The sequence below is a fragment of the Carassius gibelio genome, chromosome A20 (assembly GCF_023724105.1).
Source record: "Carassius gibelio isolate Cgi1373 ecotype wild population from Czech Republic chromosome A20, carGib1.2-hapl.c, whole genome shotgun sequence".
Taxonomy (NCBI): Eukaryota; Metazoa; Chordata; class Actinopteri; order Cypriniformes; family Cyprinidae; genus Carassius; species Carassius gibelio.
Window position 1 is genome coordinate 24,110,655 of NC_068390.1, and position 18,054 is coordinate 24,128,708.

General features: G+C 36.8%; 1 protein-coding gene across 3 annotated transcripts; it reads right to left on the reverse strand.

Moving 5' to 3' along the window:
- Positions 1-1,184: 1,184 nt before the first annotated feature.
- On the reverse strand, positions 1,185-16,183 carry LOC127938125 (DBH-like monooxygenase protein 2 homolog). Of its 3 annotated transcripts, none has more exons than XM_052534552.1 (13): positions 15,825-16,180; positions 7,549-7,695; positions 6,383-6,535; positions 5,511-5,594; positions 5,279-5,431; positions 4,869-4,971; positions 4,607-4,773; positions 4,433-4,521; positions 4,250-4,346; positions 4,011-4,070; positions 3,030-3,160; positions 2,830-2,938; positions 1,185-2,729 (listed from the first exon to the last, which is right to left on the reverse strand). In XM_052534552.1, exons 1-13 carry the CDS (start codon positions 16,089-16,091, stop codon positions 2,589-2,591), a joined length of 1,701 nt encoding a protein of 566 aa, XP_052390512.1. In that variant the 5' UTR covers positions 16,092-16,180; the 3' UTR covers positions 1,185-2,588. The 3 variants fall into 3 exon arrangements, with proteins under 3 accessions (XP_052390512.1, XP_052390511.1, XP_052390510.1); XM_052534551.1 differs by lacking the exon at positions 15,825-16,180 and adding an exon at positions 8,452-8,800; XM_052534550.1 differs by lacking the exons at positions 1,185-2,729; positions 2,830-2,938; positions 3,030-3,160; ... (7 more) ...; positions 6,383-6,535; positions 7,549-7,695 and adding exons at positions 10,822-11,095; positions 11,196-11,304; positions 11,392-11,522; ... (7 more) ...; positions 14,345-14,497; positions 14,913-15,059 and having other exon boundaries at positions 15,825-16,183.
- Positions 16,184-18,054: the final 1,871 nt, after the last annotated feature.

An 18,054-nucleotide genomic window follows, 5' to 3' on the forward strand; every position in this document is an offset into this window, starting at 1 on the left:
GTAAGGGTAGGTTTAGGTTTGTGGTAGGTGTATACGTTAATAAACCATACTTTACAGTACCATTTCTCATTGTCGAATTGTACTACACACTGTTTTAGTGGGAGGTAGGAAAATCTGACAGGTTAGGACAAATCAACAGAACACTGGCAATGTCATTTTGAACTTGTTTCTGAAGCAGTGTTTACTGAAAGCTTTGAACATTTCCACAGTTAGAAGAAGCAGCAACTATACATTTCTAGGTACTGCTTACACTGCAGACATACATTTGTGCATTCTGGACACCCTCAGCACTCCTCTGTCTCTTGTAACAATTTTGAGAGTTCCCTCTCAGCTTCTTGCCGGTTGATCTTCTTCTTAAGAGACTCTGCCAAACAATGTTTTTATTGTTTATTTTTTTTAGATATACAGCTATATAAGATAACATTCAAATAACACATTTGTGCTCAGCTGAATCATAGTGATTCTTAAAAAAAACTATTAGGACATTTCAAACTTTATTAGGAAGATGATGTATGAGGATGCTGCCATGCCCTAGAGTGAAGAAAACAACAAAGTAAAAACCAAAGTGTCTACATGCCAATCCGATAGACAACTTTCTGGATGTGTCTAGTAAACGTAAATACTATGTCACTTACACATGTTAAAATACTATATGACATAATTTATACTAAGGATAAGAAAAAAACTACTTCAATTGGAATGGTCAGTGTATTGGAATATCACTGGAAGGGCAAATTAATAGAGAATAACTGTTTATTTATTTTGACAATTCTGATTTCAATTTGTAATGATAAAATCAGCTTATAATGTATGCATATGCATTTTAAATATTTTAGGTAGTTTCTCACATTCAGATTCTCTGACATTGATGGAACAGCCCAACAAAATAATGCATAATAATTTATTTATTTATTTATTTATTTATTTATTTATTTATTTATTTTGTGAGGCACCATTGACTTCCACAGTAAGAAAAAAGAATATGAAGTCAATGGTAACCCACAACTGTTTAGTTACAAAAATTCTTCAAAATATCTTCTTTGGTGTTGAGCAGAATTATTAAATTCATACAGGTTTGGAGCAACTTGAGGGTGAGCATATGATGACAGATGACAGATAACTGTTTGGTTATCACCATTCTTCAAAATATATTTTTGTCTTCAAAAGAATAAAGAAATTCATACTGGTTTGGTAGAACTTTAATTTTAGGGTGAACTGTCCCTTTAAGCAAATTATGTAAAATCAAATTACGTAAAATTATTACATTTAGTTAAAATAAAAAAAATGTCACAAATCACAAAAGGTCAGTGAATACATTCCAGAAGTTAAAGTGCAGTGTAGCAGATAAAGGACGATCCTCCTCCAAATGGTCCATGAAGCTGCGTTCACAGGGGCTGGGGATGAGGCTCACTACTGGCTACCTTCACAGCGAATCAGGTTTCCTGTCACTAAATACAAACATTTTGGAGGCATAATACTAAATATAATATAAATACTAATTAAATCTGTAGATACAAAAAAATGAATAAGAAGCAGAGCCTAATTGTTTTTTAATTATTTTATACAATATGAAATATATTTAAATTGTATTGCCATTTGATATTATAAGTCATTTAGACAACATCAACAAATTGTCAAAGGTTGTGGGTTCGAGTTTTGGGCCGGCAATACCACAAGGTGGCCCAGTGTAGGCAGCCAATATGGGATTAATTGAAATTGCCAATTTCTAACCCATTTGTTAAACCCATTTGGGCCCCATTTGTGTCGCCCATTTAGATCCTATGTCCTCATTTGCCATTTGTGACCCAACTAGAACCCACATAGGCATCTGTTTTTTGACCATGTGGGACCTACTTAGATGACCCAAGTGGGCCACAGATAAGATGCCCATTTTAGGACCATGCCCACTTGGTACCCATCATAAACCATGTGGGGCCCACATAGACATGTTGGCTGGGATGACTTAGGAAAAAACGCTTGAAACAAAAAGCATGATTCATAAGGACTACTTTAATTATCATTTTAATAGTTTTTTTTTCTTAATTGTGAAATATATCCAGAATATTCCAGCACAGAAAAACAAGAATTACAGATTTGTAACTACAAATGTGAATGAATTTAGTTTTTTTGTGTAAATTATTAAAGCAAGCAGTCGATAGCATCAACATGTCAATCATTTTATCTGTCGCCATACCTCTGCATAAACACTAAATTAACTGGGTATATGAAATCTGTATTTTGAATAATAATAATTAGTAGTATTAGTATTAGTATTATTGCCATTTTGTTGTTTTTAATTACAATTCAAGGTTGGAAAAATTCTGAATCATGCTGTCAAAGTGATCCTTTAATATAAACTTGTTTTTAGATTTTCATATTGTAGAAGACAAGTAAAGCAAGGAAAGTAAAGTGTAAAGTCCATTTACATCTAATTATTATTTTTTTAATTAAAATAAGTAGTTACATATAATAACTTTTTCAATTTCTGTCCTGGTGTTCCAGGAGTTTTTGCTTTGTTAATATTACTGACATTTATTAGGATAATGAAAGAACAATGTATTACATCAGTAGCATTTTGAATTGATGTTTCATAAGGATGCCCACTGCACTGCCAAACAGAGGAGCAGTGAGAGCAAAGCGAGACTTTTGGTGGCACAGCCGCTCATGCAGGGTGCAGGCGGGATGAGTTTGAGATCAGGAAGTGTCCCTTTATTTAATGATCCGTTGTTCTGGAAATACACATGCAAAACAGCATCAGGTAAACAGCTGTGATCAGAGAAGAAGCAGTTAAGATTGAAAGCTTCCTATTGTGGAGTTGTGGTCACCTACATTTGAGTTTGTGACTATGACGAACTGGTCGATTCCCTTCAGTGTTTGTTGGTATTGATAGATAGACGTGTCATCCCAAGTCTTTGTTAACATCATTACAAGCCAGGTACTGCAAAATTATCAATTAAATTGCACATTACTATTTTAAGTATTTTAAGAGCTTAATGTATTAAAAAAATCTGGGTTTTCAGTTAGATTACTATATATCTGGTGCTCCCATTGCAGATGCTAAAGATGTTACATCAGGGAAGCTAACACAGGTGCTCAGATTCATCGCTGGATAGTAGAAGAGGAAGGCCAAACACATCTCCTCTGAAGTTGAGAGCCCCCCCTGCAGGCAGATAAAGGGAGTTTTACACATCCATAATCTTCCCTCAATATTTTAATGATTAGATCAATAGAGTGCTATAGGAATGATGTATTCTGGTTCCAGTCTGAAAGTCAATTTTAAATGGGTTTTTGGTTCAGTGCCTGAAATAAGGTCTGTGCTAAAGTCATTTTCTCATTTGCAGTGTGAAAATGCACATTTGCAGCATTCTACAACATAAAATACATCAGAAATAATTCTGAACAATATTTCTTGTAAGCTTTGACTTGTTTTGAAAAAGGCAGTTTCTAAGAAGTGGCCGACAGAGACCGGGACAGGGACCTCAAACAACATCATAGTCAACAGATAAACTCACTAGTCCTTTTTTCAGCCTGATTGTGTTTATAATCACTCTTAGGGGAAAATATGGACTAAAAGAGTTGACTGAAGCTTAATGGCAGTGATGTAGAAGTTGTGCAAATGCAGTGTAGTACGTTGGTAATTAGGCTTAAAAATGCATGCACTTTTCATTTGTGAAGATTAAGTAACAAAAACTGTAAGAATCGAAACTTTTGCTGGCCACAGAGATTATTTTTGCAATATTTAAAAAGTCAAAGGGAAAATCCTATCTTGTTTGACCCACAAATGTCATAACTGCATGCATTTTGTTCAGTATTTTTACTGGGTAGCCAACAAGACAATACAAGAAATGTGCAGGGAACAGGAGCAGGAAAATGAATACACATCAAGTACATATGATAACATACTTGCACCCACCAGACTCTGACCCTTTTAATATTATGAGAAGCAGTCAAATTTGAAGATGCATGCCATTAAAGAAAATACAATATGAGCCTCTTGTAAATGCACTGACCCATGTGAGTGCGCTGCGGTTTTCAGTATTATAGGTGCACTCCACCAGCAATTTGTCACCCTGAAAGACCAAAACGTTTCTTTATTTCACTTATTGCCAATGATTAAATACTAAAACATATAAAAACTGATATATAAATGTGCCATTTGGTATTGTCCAGTGTGTATATTTGATAATTATGCTTGAAACCCCTGTAAACTTAACGACATCGTAACTTTTTCAAACCTTTTAGCACTTACCAACTTCACTGTCTTAGTTTTACCCAAGTTTGTCACTTCCTGGTATTCAAAATCATAGTTTTCATCTGCAGCTAGAAGATCGATTTGTTTTCCCCCTCTGAAGAGGACAAGAGAAAAAATTATAATTCTTTGCAGTAACTTCATGTTATGAACTGCAGAAGAAAGAAATGCACACAGGCTTACCTGAAGTGTCCGACTCGCACCTTGCGTCCAGCTAAGTGTGTGTGCAGCATGGCAGAGAACACCTGAAGATCATGAGGCGTCTGCAGAACCTGTAGAACACAGAACACAACAGATCATCCCGTCATCTGCTGAATCTGATCGTGAGAGTGTGAGTAGATAAACATACATACAAACCTCTGGAATATAAGCAGTGTCACACAGGCCATATGTGAGGAAGGATTTGGCTTTGGGTGGGATGGCGTACCCAGGGGTCACTGCAAGCCCTGTCATCAGAACAGCTGCATCGTGCTGACGGAGTTCAGATGTGTGATAGAATCGCAGACCAGAGTTATCAACTCGACCTGTGCAGGGAAGAAAGTATTGTTTTATCACATCAAAAGAACTGAATTATTTATAACAGTGTGATATTTTACACTGTAAACCTCTGCTGACCGACCTGCACTTTTATTGAGGTTGTTGTAATGCACTTCAAGCCTGTAGAGAAAATCTTCAACATTTCCACCAATTGGAAGTCCTGCCACTTCAGGAAATTCAAAAGTCTTGAAAAATGTAATTGAATTGAAAAGATAATCAGTAATTTTACCTCATTAAGCATTTTTGTACATATAAATAGGCAAAAAAAAAAAATCGTATCATTGCTAATAAAAGGTGAAAATGAATTATCCTCATGAGGAGGACCTTTTCAGTGAATCAATTTAGAAACCTCTTTAAATGATTCACTTAAGAATTAAACTGATTTGATTCTTGATTTTAACAATATGTTTTACCATAACGTCATTAATGGCTTCAATTTGGTCGTTTGTTCTCATGAAAATGCTTTAAACCTCAGGCACAGAAGATACTAACCCCTCCACCAACTCCCCACACAGCCACGGTCTCCATACACACTCCATCCACCCCAGTATAACACTCCTCCTCAAACGGCTCCGTCACACTCGGAGGGCAGCGGTACAGCAGCATATGATGCACAAGGTCAGGGTTTGTGATCACCGGCTCAATCTGGACATAATGAATATAAGTCGGATATTTTCATGACTGAGTGATTGATATGTGGTGTGAAGTTCATAGAAGCACTTACGCGATAAATGTGCTGTTTGCGATCAAATGTTGGGGCACTCACGATCTTGCAGTGATAGTGGGTTTGTTTGGCTGGTACGGTGAACTGAAATGATTGGAAATATAATTAACATGTAAAGTGAAAGTATACACTCACTAGAATTTGACAAGATTATCTCTGCATTCACTTCTATTAAAAAATTTACTATGGTGTCAGATTTTTTTTAAAACTTTTCTTCATCAAGAAAACATTAAATTGAGGCTACTGTAAAGATATCTAAAATGTTGCAAATTATTTTCTTTTCAAATAAATGTTGTTCTCTTGAAATTGCTATACTGAAAAAATGGTTTTCAACTGATATAAAAGAAATTCTCTTCAGCAGCAAATCATGATATTAGAATAATTTCTGAAGGATCATGTGACACTGAAGGCTGCTGAAATTCAGCTTTGCCATCACATGAATAAATTATACTTGAAATTAAATTAAATTAAAAATCCTTTTTTATTTTTTTCAATAGATATAAATATATCTAATAATTATTTTAAATTGGAATAATATTCCACAACATTGCTGATGTATTTTTAATAAATTATATTTTAATCAAATAAATATGGCCTTGGTAAGCATAAAATATTTTTTTTGTTCACATTTTTTAAGAAATATTTAATGTTTAAAAAACATAAAAAAGTAACCCCAAAACTTTGCACAGTCTATATTCAAAACATACATTACAACATATGTTCTAATCTAGATAAATATGATAGATTTGAGTCTTATTTTATTTTAAATTAAAATAAGACTTATTTGCCTATTAAATAGCAGGAAATGTCAAGATCCGAAAATTGGTTTTACATACAGAAGAGCAAAACAACAAAGTAAAAATCTTTCTTACATTGACCATAGTTATGTCAAAAGAGCTGCTGTTTGGAGGGTTGACCCGAGGCATGTACTTCAACAGGTTCAGCTCCTTCGTTCCTCTTTGGGTGCTGTGGTACGTGATGTCATCAGTCTGGCCATACGCATAGATCAGCTTCATGGGGAGATTCTGATAAATACAAATAAACACAACTGAAATTAGAAACTCTTTAGCAACATTTAACTAATGTTAAATGCAGTTAAATGTGGTTGTCACTCAAAAAAGTTTACAGTGTATATGTAGCCAGTTATAACTCATTTGAGCTATTTTTGATCTAGAATTCCATGATTTTATAGTTCAAAAAGACAGTCCATGTTTTCAGTTCAAGGAGGGTTTTTGATGTGCAGCTCAGAGCTACTTGACAAACGAGATCAACAGTTTGTTCTGAGAGGGGAGTTCTCAGAAATGGCCTGATCCAAGTGGACTTAACATTGTTTGGATTACTTTACCTTGCTGGTTTTGTTTTGTAATGTCATTAAGCATGGTCCAGTTACCAGTTTCAAGGTATACTGTGCTCTGAAAAACACTGTTTACGATCATAACCTCGGTTTCCTGAGATTAGGGAAGGAGAGTTGCGTTACTGATGCTCATGGGGAAACTCCTGTTTACTCTGACAGTGAAGCCTGATTTGTTCAGCTCCTTATCCAGCAGCTTTTGTTGAATGGTTTGCACATAGGACATGTACTGTAGCACGATGAAGGGTACTGGTTCTGTGCTACACACCAGTCAGAGAGGACTGGCCATCTAAAGGCATCAAGATGTCATGTAGATGGAGCTCTAGCCTCTAAAATTGTTTTAGTTACACTCACAGGGAGCTGTTAAGGCTGTCCCAAACATGAAGGCTCCACAGCTCTGTGACACAAATACTACTACTGCAAATATTCTTGTATATATGTTCTCAAATATATGTTGCTTAAAATAAATATAGTATATTCAATGGGGGAATTTACAGACATAAGACATTTTACAACCATGAAACCCGTGAAACTGTGATATTTTTGCTTACGATCAAAATCTTATACTTTCCCAAGCCTAAATGCCATAGTTCCACCATCATTGCTTTCTGGATAAACCTGCATCTTACAAACAATGAAAGGGTAGGGTTACATTGCATGTATTGAAGAATGGTTAAGCAAGCTCACAGTGATAGGTAAATCATTTTCGTCACAGGAACCGATGGACCTCTGAAACTTCATGATCGTTCTCCCTTCAGACTCATTCAGAGACAGGAGTTTGTAGTTCTGTTGCTGGTCAACCAGAGGCATTGAGTTACCCACAGCATGATGGTCCTGAACGTGGAAAAGAAAGACAAAAGAAGCATGTATGTCTAGCAACAGGTGTGTTTATGATGCCATAGTTATAGTTGTAGTTTCCAAACCAGTTAAACTAGGCTATCAGTTTAACACTTTGACTCTCAACCTCTTACAGTAATATCAGGTTAATGTTAGCAACATTTGCATATTTTAGAACATCTAGTTTAAAAAAACAGGTATTAGTAAATAATGTATATGTTTGGTAAAAAAAAAAAAAAAAAGATTTTGTTACACAAAGTTACTGTTGTATAATGTTACAGTAATGTAACATAATTAATGAACTACATATGAAATACATATCAGTATGAACCCAGAATACGAATTAAATATAAAAAATATTAATTATATTAAATATAAAATTTGATTTATAGAGCATGTCACTCCACTCTAAGTGAAATACTGGCATTATCACCCTCAGTCTTGATGGTGTGAAATACTAAGAAACCCAATTATAACCATTTATATTATAGATAATGAACTAAATATGAAATAAGTGATGAATTAGAATTAGCAGTATGCAGAACAAAATATCAAAAGAATATAAAATTATTTGTAACTTCACTGGAAGTGATTTATCGACAGTTATCAGACTTGATTTAGAAACCCAAATATACAAAAAATAAACCAAATTTGAAATATGAATAAGAATCAAGAACATGAACAAAATATCAAAATAATATAAAATTAGTTGTTATTCCACTGTAGGTGACTTTGACAGTTATCAGTCTTTACCGTGAAGTATCTGCCTCCAGGTCCGACTCCTCCAATGACGATATCGGCTCCTGTCATTCCTCCTTTCGGGCTGAAGCCAAAACCGACCCAGCCGCTGGTGTCGACCGTGAGCTCGAACAAGATTGTGCCCTGGATCTCATCAAATCCCCACTTCAGCCGCACCTTGTGCTCGGGGTCCAGGTGTTCAGAGAAAGGCAGAAGGGGGTCTTCCTGAGCCCGGGACCACTGGACTGAAAGCAAGAGCAGGACAAGAGCTAATGTGCCCATGTTTCCTTTACAAAATCTGACAAAGCGTGTCTTTGTAAGATGTTTGAGAAGGCAACAGCCCTCTTTATAAGCTGTCTGTGACCCCCCCTCCCCCCCCCCCCCACCTGAGTCTCAATTCTCCTCCTCTCATACCAGTCTGGTGAATCAGGTTCCTCCTCACCTGATGTTGCAATATTACTTTAAAATACAAGAGAATTAATGTTGAAATGAATTCAACAAAAATGTACAGGAAGTGTACAAATCTTAATGTTTACAGTGCAGCTAAAGCCTCTATTAAATGATTATGTGTGTATGACTGTCAAAAGTTTCTGTTGAATTTTGATTTACCAACAAAATTTATGTGAACAAATCTAATATATTGTAATGATATTTTTGCAAATTGTTGCTTGCAAATGATAATAATTTAATCAGAATAGAGCCTAGAACAGTTTCTGCCCCCTACTGGTGTGACAAAGTAAACTAAAGATGATAAATGTTTTATTGAACTGATTTAAAGTCATTAGAATCCTCTTTTTTCCCACTTTTTTTTTAGTTCCGGGCCTTGATTCTAATAAATCAGGTGGAGTTCAATCATGAGGACAATAGGGTGATGCACCACCAAAGTGTAAAAAGGATATTCAATCAGTTTTACGCTAGCTTTCACTATTGTAGACTGTTTGTTCTGCCTTTGTATTGTCTATATTTCAATCATCATCAAGTCACATTATGTGGAGTACCGATTAACTCTGGCTGAGAATCACCCTGAGTGTTCTCATAGTTCCATATTGAGCTTTTCACAAGACATCACAGATGTTTCTCTCTGGGTCTGGTCCATGTCGAGGGGGTGCATTTGCCCCGGGGACTAGTTTGTGTACATGGACTTAAATGATGTATACTTTCACATTCAGATAGCGCTGCATCATAAATGCTTTCTGAGGATTGCTTTCGAGAGCACAGCATACAAATACTCTGTTCTCCCATTTGGACTGACTTTAGCACCATGCACTTTCTCAAAGTACATGGATGCAGCTATTTCTATCTCAGAGAGAATGCGATGCATGTTCTCAACTATCTAGACGATTGGCCGATTGTAGTTCAGTCCCGAAATACTAGTCAGCCATATAGACACGCTGCTTTGTCACTTTGAGTCCCTAGGGCCGTGTCAACATGCAGAAGAGCATTCTTTCACAAAGTCAGTTTTTAACATATTTGTAAAATTTGTTTACATTGCAAAGGTGTTAAATTTTAATTTTTTTTTTTTTTTTTTTTGTTAAACTACAACAGTAATAATAATATTCATCACTATATTCCAGTGTATCAGTTTTTTTATGTTTTGTATGAATATTTAAGGTGGACTTATTGAATAGGTGCAAGAGTAGTAGTGATGGTTAAAATAATAGATTAATGCTGAAATAGTAAATTGAGCCTTGTTCCTAGATGGACAGAGATTGGAAAGTAATAGATCAGATGAGGAGATGGAGTTAGAGGAAGAAAAAGAGGGACATGTAGAGGCACAAGTGACAGAAAGAGAGCACGGAACAGCAAGCCAGGAGACAGAGGCTGGTGAGAAAGAGGAAAATGTAGAGTGTTTTCTGTAGTTTTTACTATAACCACTGTTCTTAATTATTCTGTAGAACAGAGAAGAAAAAGCCATCAGGTTGGGACAATTTAAGACATTTCAGTTTCTAATCCCAGAGCTATTATTATTTTAAACTTATAATTGTCTTCTCTATTGTTTCTTTCCTACTGCGATTGGGCTAGTTTTGGACTAGTTTTTCTGGGCAGGATTTGTTGTGAACACCTGGCAACCCTGATCTGAACGCACGTGCTGGAGATATACTTCTAATTACAGATGCATCTTTACTGATGACATGCGCATGGAAATCGCATTAGATTTTTTGCACATCCCTATTATATATTAAGGTTTTCTTTTAAGCCAAGTTCACAATCCAGGCAGGTCGCAGTGCTGTTAAGACTACATGACTTGCTGTCGGTCTTGAAGTCGTTGTGGTGCTCACACTACAGGAGCTGACAACAACTCTGTCACCCAATGACTCTACAGTGTAGGACAAAGAAATGTTTAAACATTTAGTGCATTTTAAATAATGACAATATTAGTTGTATAAATTTTTCTTTTACAAGAATTTTTTTTATTTCTGGTTGCTGTCCAGGAGTTTTTGCTCCGTTAATATTACTGACATTTAATCAGATAATGAAAGAACAATGGGTTACATCAGTAGCATTTTGAATTGATGTTTCATAAGCATGCCCACTGCACTGCCAAACAGAGGAGCAGTGAGAGCAAAGCGAGACTTTTGGTGGCACAGCCGCTCATGCAGGGTGCATGCGGGATGACTTTGAGATCAGGAAGTGTCCCTTTATTTAATGATCCGTTGTTCTGGAAATACACATGCAAAACAGCATCAGGTAAACAGCTGTGATCAGAGAAGAAGCAGTTAATATTGAAAGCTTCCTATTGTGGAGTTGTGGTCACCTACATTTGAGTTTGTGACTATGACGAACTGGTCGATTCCCTTCAGTGTTTGTTGGTATTGATGGATAGATGTGTCATCCCAAGTCTTCATGAACATCATATTGACCCAAGAACTGCAAAGTTAACAAATAAAAGCTGCATTATCATTAGGACACATACTGAGAGGGAAACTCATGAAAACAATCAGTGTTTTAGATTACGCAGTATCGTTTGCTCCCATCTCAGATATTAAAGTATCTTCATCTGGGAAGCTAACACAGCTGCTGAGATTCATCGCTGGATAGTAGAAGAGGAAGGCCAAACACATCTCGTTTGAAGTTGAAAGCCCCCCCTGCGGGCAGATAAAGGGAGTTTTACACATCCATAATCTTTCTTCTTTATTTTAAGTATTACACAGAGTGCTGCAGGGATGATGTATTTTTGTGGGCCAATCCAAGAAACCATCGTTTTAGCCCTTCCAGTTACATCATCCTGTTGTGAGTTTTTTCAATGGGATTTTGGTTAAATGACTGATAGGAGGTATTTGGTTAACACAAGCTCAAGATATTTTCAAGTTTAATTCTACAACATAAAATACATCAGTAATGCACCTTTGTAAAAGCTTTTACTTGTCTTGAAAAAAGCAGTAACTAACAAGTTGCTAAATGTGACTACAGAGATCATTTGGGACATTGAACGAGTGATATCAATTAGTCCTACAAAATGACTTCACTGCAGAATGCTATACTTTATGGATGTTCTATGTTTTTACAGGATAGCCAAAAGGAAAATGTAGACGAAGTAAGAGAAACAGGATCAGGATATTAAAACTCATACACATTTCCGGGACATATGAAAACATGTGTGCACCCACCAGGCTCTAACTTTTAATATAATCTGGATTTTAAGATAATGAAAATTTGAGGATACATGCCATTAAAGAAAATACAATATGAGCCTCTTGTAAATGCACTGACCCATGTGAGTGCGCTGCGGTTTTCAGTATTATAGGTGCACTCCACCAGCAATTTGTCACCCTGAAAGAGCAAAGCATTGATTTATTTTATTTACTTATAATAATTCAATGTGTTGTGTGTGTGTTTAACACTTACCAACTTCACTGTCTTAGTTTTGCCCAAATTTGTCACTTCCTGATATTCAAAATCATAGTTTTCATCCACAGCTAGAAAATCGATCTGTTTACCTCCTCTGAAGAGGATAAGAATTTACAAAAATGACACAAAAAATGAAAGGAAAGTAAAGAATGACATAATCCTATGAATCACAGAAGAAAGAAAAGTCTACAGGTTATTATATCAAGTGAATTATTTCTTTAAATCAGTCATCGATCAAAAATTGACCATTTACCTGAAGTGTCCGACTCGCACCTTGCGTCCAGCTAAGTGTGTGTGCAGCATGGCAGAGAACACCTGAAGATCATGAGGCGTCTGCAGAACCTGTAGAACACAGAACACAACAGATCATCCCGTCATCTGCTGAATCTGATCGTGAGAGTGTGAGTAGATAAACAGACATACAAACCTCTGGAATATAAGCAGTGTCACACAGGCCATATGTGAGGAAGGATTTGGCTTTGGGTGGGATGGCGTACCCAGGGGTCACTGCAAGCCCTGTCATCAGAACAGCTGCATCGTGCTGACGGAGTTCAGATGTGTAATAGAATCGCAGACCAGAGTTATCAACTCGACCTGTGCAGGGAAGAAAGTATTGTTTTATCACATCAAAAGACTTTACATGTTCATCACAGTTGGTATTTTACATAGTAAACCTGGTCCGACTGACCTGCACTTTTATTTGGGTTGTTGTAATGCACTTCAAGCCTGTAGAGAAAATCACCAACATTTCCTCCAATTGGAAGTCCTGCCACTTCAGGAAATTCAAAATCCTTGAAACACATAATTAAAAGGTAAGGTTCAATCAGTAATTTTATCTCATTAAGAAAGTTTACACATGAATAGTATTTTAACAATTAAAATTCGTTAATAAAAGGCTGAAAAATAATCATTCTTTTGAGGCAGATCTTTTAATCAACTAGCTGAATTACCGTATTTTTTGAACTATAAATCACACCTGATTATAAGTCGCATCAGTCCAAAAATACGTCATGATGAGGAAAAAAACATATTTAAATCGCACTGGACTATAAGTCGCATTTATTTAGAACCAAGAACCAAGAGAAAACATTACCATCTACAGCTGCAAGAGGGCGCTCTATGTCTTCAGTGTAGACTACAGGAGCGCCCTCTCGCGGCTATAGACGGTAATGTTTTCTCTTTGTTCATGTCAAATTAATTTTGATAAATAAGTCACACCTGACTATAAGTCGCAGGACCAGCCAAACTATGAAAAAAAGTGTGACTTATAGTCCGGAATATACGGTAGTTTAGAAAACCGTCTGAATGATTCGCTTAAGAATCAAAGTGATCTGATTTTCGAATTTAACTCACCGCCGTAATCAGTTCACAGTGGTTACTTAGTGGTTCATTCAAGTAAGTAATGTCTTAATTTCCCCCCCTCACATTAGAAATGCCTTGCACACAGAAGATACTAACCCCTCCACCAACTCCCCACACAGCCACGGTCTCCATACACTCTCCATCCACCCCAGTATAACACTTCGCCTCAAACGGCTCCGTCACACTCGGAGGGCAGCGGTACAGCAGCAGATGATGCACAAGGTCAGGGTTTGTGATCACCGGCTCAATCTGGACATAATGAAAATAAGTCGAAGATGAACCATGCTTGACAGATCGCTGGACAGATCATGTTTGTGAAGTTCATACAATCACTTACGCGATAAATGTGCTGTTTGCGATCAAATGTCGGGGCTCTCACGATCTTGCAGTGATAGTGGGTTTGGTTGTCTGGTACAGTGAACTGAAATGATTGTAAATATAATCAACATGTATTAACTTCAGCAATTTCAAGAGATCAACCTGTAATATAATCTATGCAAACCACGATGGGGTACACTATTTTTCCACTATTCAACAAGGACACGTTAAATTGACTAAAAGTCAATTTAAAAGTCAAAAGACATTTAAAATGTTACAAAATATTTTTTATATTTCAAATAGATGCTGTTCTTTTGAACTCCATTCTTGGGTTTACAGACAGAACACAGCAAGACAAGAAATTAAAAATCTTTCTTACATTGACCATAGTTATGTCAAAAGAGCTGCTGTTTGGAGGGTTGACCCGAGGCATGTACTTCAACAGGTTCAGCTCCTTCGTTCCTCTTTGGGTGCTGTGGTACGTGATGTCATCAGTCTGGCCATACGCATAGATCAGCTTCATGGGGAGATTCTGATAAATACAAATAAATGCTTATAAAATAAAATAAACAAAAATAAACCACAAGCACGCTACAGCTAAAATGCAGTTGTCACTCACACAAGTTTGCATTGTGTATGATGCCATTGATAACTAATTTTTGAGCTAGAATTTCAGAGGTTTTAAGTTCAAAAAGACAGCTCCCTGTCAAACAAGATTAGCAGTTCACACAGGGGAGTTCTCAGAAACACCCGATCCCAGTGGACCTAACATTGTATGGATTCCTTTACAGAGCTATAGTATATTTTTGCAATGCCATAGTTCTCCTGTCATTGTTTTCTGGAAAAACTGCATCTTACAAACAATAAAAGGGGAGAGGTACATTGCTGGTGTTGACCTACTTTTCCTTTGTAATGAACCTAAAAAACAAAGGTTTAACAGAACTCACAGTGATGGGTAAGTCATGTTGATCACAGGAACTGATGGACCTCTGAAACTTCATGACTGTTTTCCCATCAGACTCGGTCAGAGACAGGAGCTTGTAGTTCTGTTGCTGGTCAATCACAGGCATTGATTTCCCCACAGCATGACGGTCCTGAACGTGGAAAAGAGAGACAAATGAAGCATGTGCGTGTGCATGGCAACGGGTGTCTTTATGATGTTGTAGATGTATAGTTCCTAATACATCTTAACTGGACTTACATTTTAACACTTTGAATCTCAATAGCTCAATTTTTTTTTAACCAACATTTACATATTTTAGAACATCTTGTTTATTAGTCTTCTACACAAGCAGACTTTGTCAGACTTTGAATTATATCAGACTTATAAAGTATCCAAGCTTACATCTGCTGAAAAAAACAAAAACAAATATAAAAGATTCATATTAGATACTCGCTGAACTAATGAACTAATATATGAAATAGATATATGAATGAAAAAAAAAAGATTATAAAGTTATTTCTGAATCCACTGTAAGTGACATTTATCAATCTCAGACGAGGATGTGGATGTGGACTATGATGAAAGACTAAGGAACCCAAAAAAAGAATAATATTAAATATAAACTAAACTGGAAATATGCCAATATGCCAGTCAAGAACAAATAACATAATATCAAAATTATTATAATTTACGTCACCTTGGAATTATAAGGTTCTTTCAGACATTTTTGTTAAAGTTGATTTATTCACATTCTTATTCTGTGATACTTATTTACATTATGTGATGTTTTGTGTGTGTGTGTGTGTGTTGTTGCCACTCAGAATGCAAATAGAACATTACAATTCCAAGGTATCAATTAGTTATATTTCTCATGAAAATGACTCTGGCTGTTATCAGACACAGTCTTTGACTTTACCGTGAAGTATCTGCCTCCAGGTCCGACTCCTCCAATGACGATATCGGCTCCTGTCATTCCTCCTTTCGGGCTGAAGCCAAAACCGACCCAGCCGCTGGTGTCGACCGTGAGCTCGAACAAGATTGTGCCCTGGATCTCATCAAATCCCCACTTCAGCCGCACCTTGTGCTCGGGGTCCAGGTGTTCAGAGAAAGGCAGAAGAGGGTCTTCCTGAGCCCGGGACCACTGGACTGAAAGCAAGAGCAGAACAAGAGATAATGTGCCCATAGTTCCTTTACAAAATCTGACTAACTGTGTCTTTGTAAGATGTTTGAGAAAGCAGTGGATGTGAAACTGCTCTTTAGTCACTTTAACAGCCCTCTTTGTAAGCTGTCTGTGAACACCCCATTGCCCCCCTCCACCTCGCCCCCTCCCCTCACCTGAGTCACAGTTCTCCTCCTCTCATACCAGCCTGCTGAATCAGGGTCCACATTACTCCTTTGGGATGAATTATTGGAAACACTGAACATAAAGGCTTTACAAAAGAGATTGCAGTTAACTTTTAAAAGAACTTTTTATGAAAAGCACACAAAGATGACTTTATTAAACAAATATGAATTTTAGAGCTATGATGAACAGTAAGCACAGAATTGCAGCACTTAGTAATTCATGACTATTGCAGAGATGGATTAGTTACATAAGATAAAGGTTTTTCTTTCTTTTTTTGCCCTTTCGGTATGCTCACTTCAAAACAAAAGAGCAGAGTTCAGGACTGGAGTCATAATTTATACCATGAAAACCAAATGTAAAAGGGCTATCAAAAATTAAAGGAATAGAACATTAATTTAACGAATAATGAAGGGTGTATATATGTGGGTGTTATTTTTCCTGTGGTTTTAAAGATTCCTCTTGGTTTGCTGATGGATCTTGTGTGTGTGTGTGTGTGTGTGTGTGTGTGTGTGTGTGAATCATTGGTCATAAAGTGCACAAGAAATACCTGTATTCCTCTAGATGGCACATACATATTTATTTATTAATAACTATACAGTGGAGATCAAAATTAGAGAACAGTCTATGAATAATTTTTTCTTAAATATTGTTCATCTCCATCCCTCAAATTAGGGAATATTAGCTGTGGGTATGCCACTGTTTTACTAACATGTTTGAAAAAATAACCAAAAAAAAGAAAAAAAACATTACTTATTTCATTTAAAACAACCTTTAGCACATGGGCACACAGTGGTTTCTGTGCCCTTCCTTGTTTGACCTCACTACAATGTAGAGGAGGGTAATCATCAATGGAGTCAACATCAATGACAGTAGGAATGACACAGCATTCAAAATAGTGTCTTTCAAATCCAACTCCATTTCCTAACAATGAACTTGATGACTGAATCAAAAACGCCAATCTTCTGAACTGCTCCAAACTGAGGTTCACCATCTGGAGAATAAAACACAAGGAGGGTTATTTCTGGATGATGTTCTGTCCCTTTATGCACCTTCTCCTTCTAGGAGGATACATTTTGTGTCAAATGGAAGTATTTCAGGTTGTTCAAAATACTCTTTTTTTACACCAGTTTCTGTTGAATTACTTTGCACCAGACCTGAAAGATGGCTATCCTTATTCCTGAGCAGTAAAGGATCTTCCATTGTTTGTGTTTGCATGAACTGTTTCTTCACATGGCCCCAGTGACAAACACTGTTCCCAGAGGAACTCTCTGTATAACCAAGGATTGAATTTAGTCCCAAATCATCCCCACAAATGTGGGCAACCCAAACCTTCATTGTGTCTTTGGAGCGAGCCGTGTATACTTCCACGTCATTTGTTTCCATGTCACTGATATTATCAACAACTGACTTCAGGACAGCATCTATACCAAACATCTTGGCATCATCTGCCTTATAAAGTGACAATCAAGACTCGAAAGGGACTCTGGAGAAAGACATTTAAGAGTGAATTAGATGAATTCCATTTTATGGATTGAGTTCTTGGAGCCTAGTGGATTAACCACTGTTTGAGTCATTAAGCTCCCCTTTCCACTCATTATCTTCTCCACTGTCCCTGGAGTCTCAAGAATGAGTTTCAGCAATCGACATAAAGGAATCCTTTGGAAAGTATCCTGCACTGCCACCTGTTTTACAGTCCCCTGTCTATGAGTCCCTTGGGTGTATGAGACACCAGGGAGAGGCTGCTCCACTGGCCGAACTAGATACCCTGCTTGAACAATGTTATTTCATCTGCTTGTGTTCA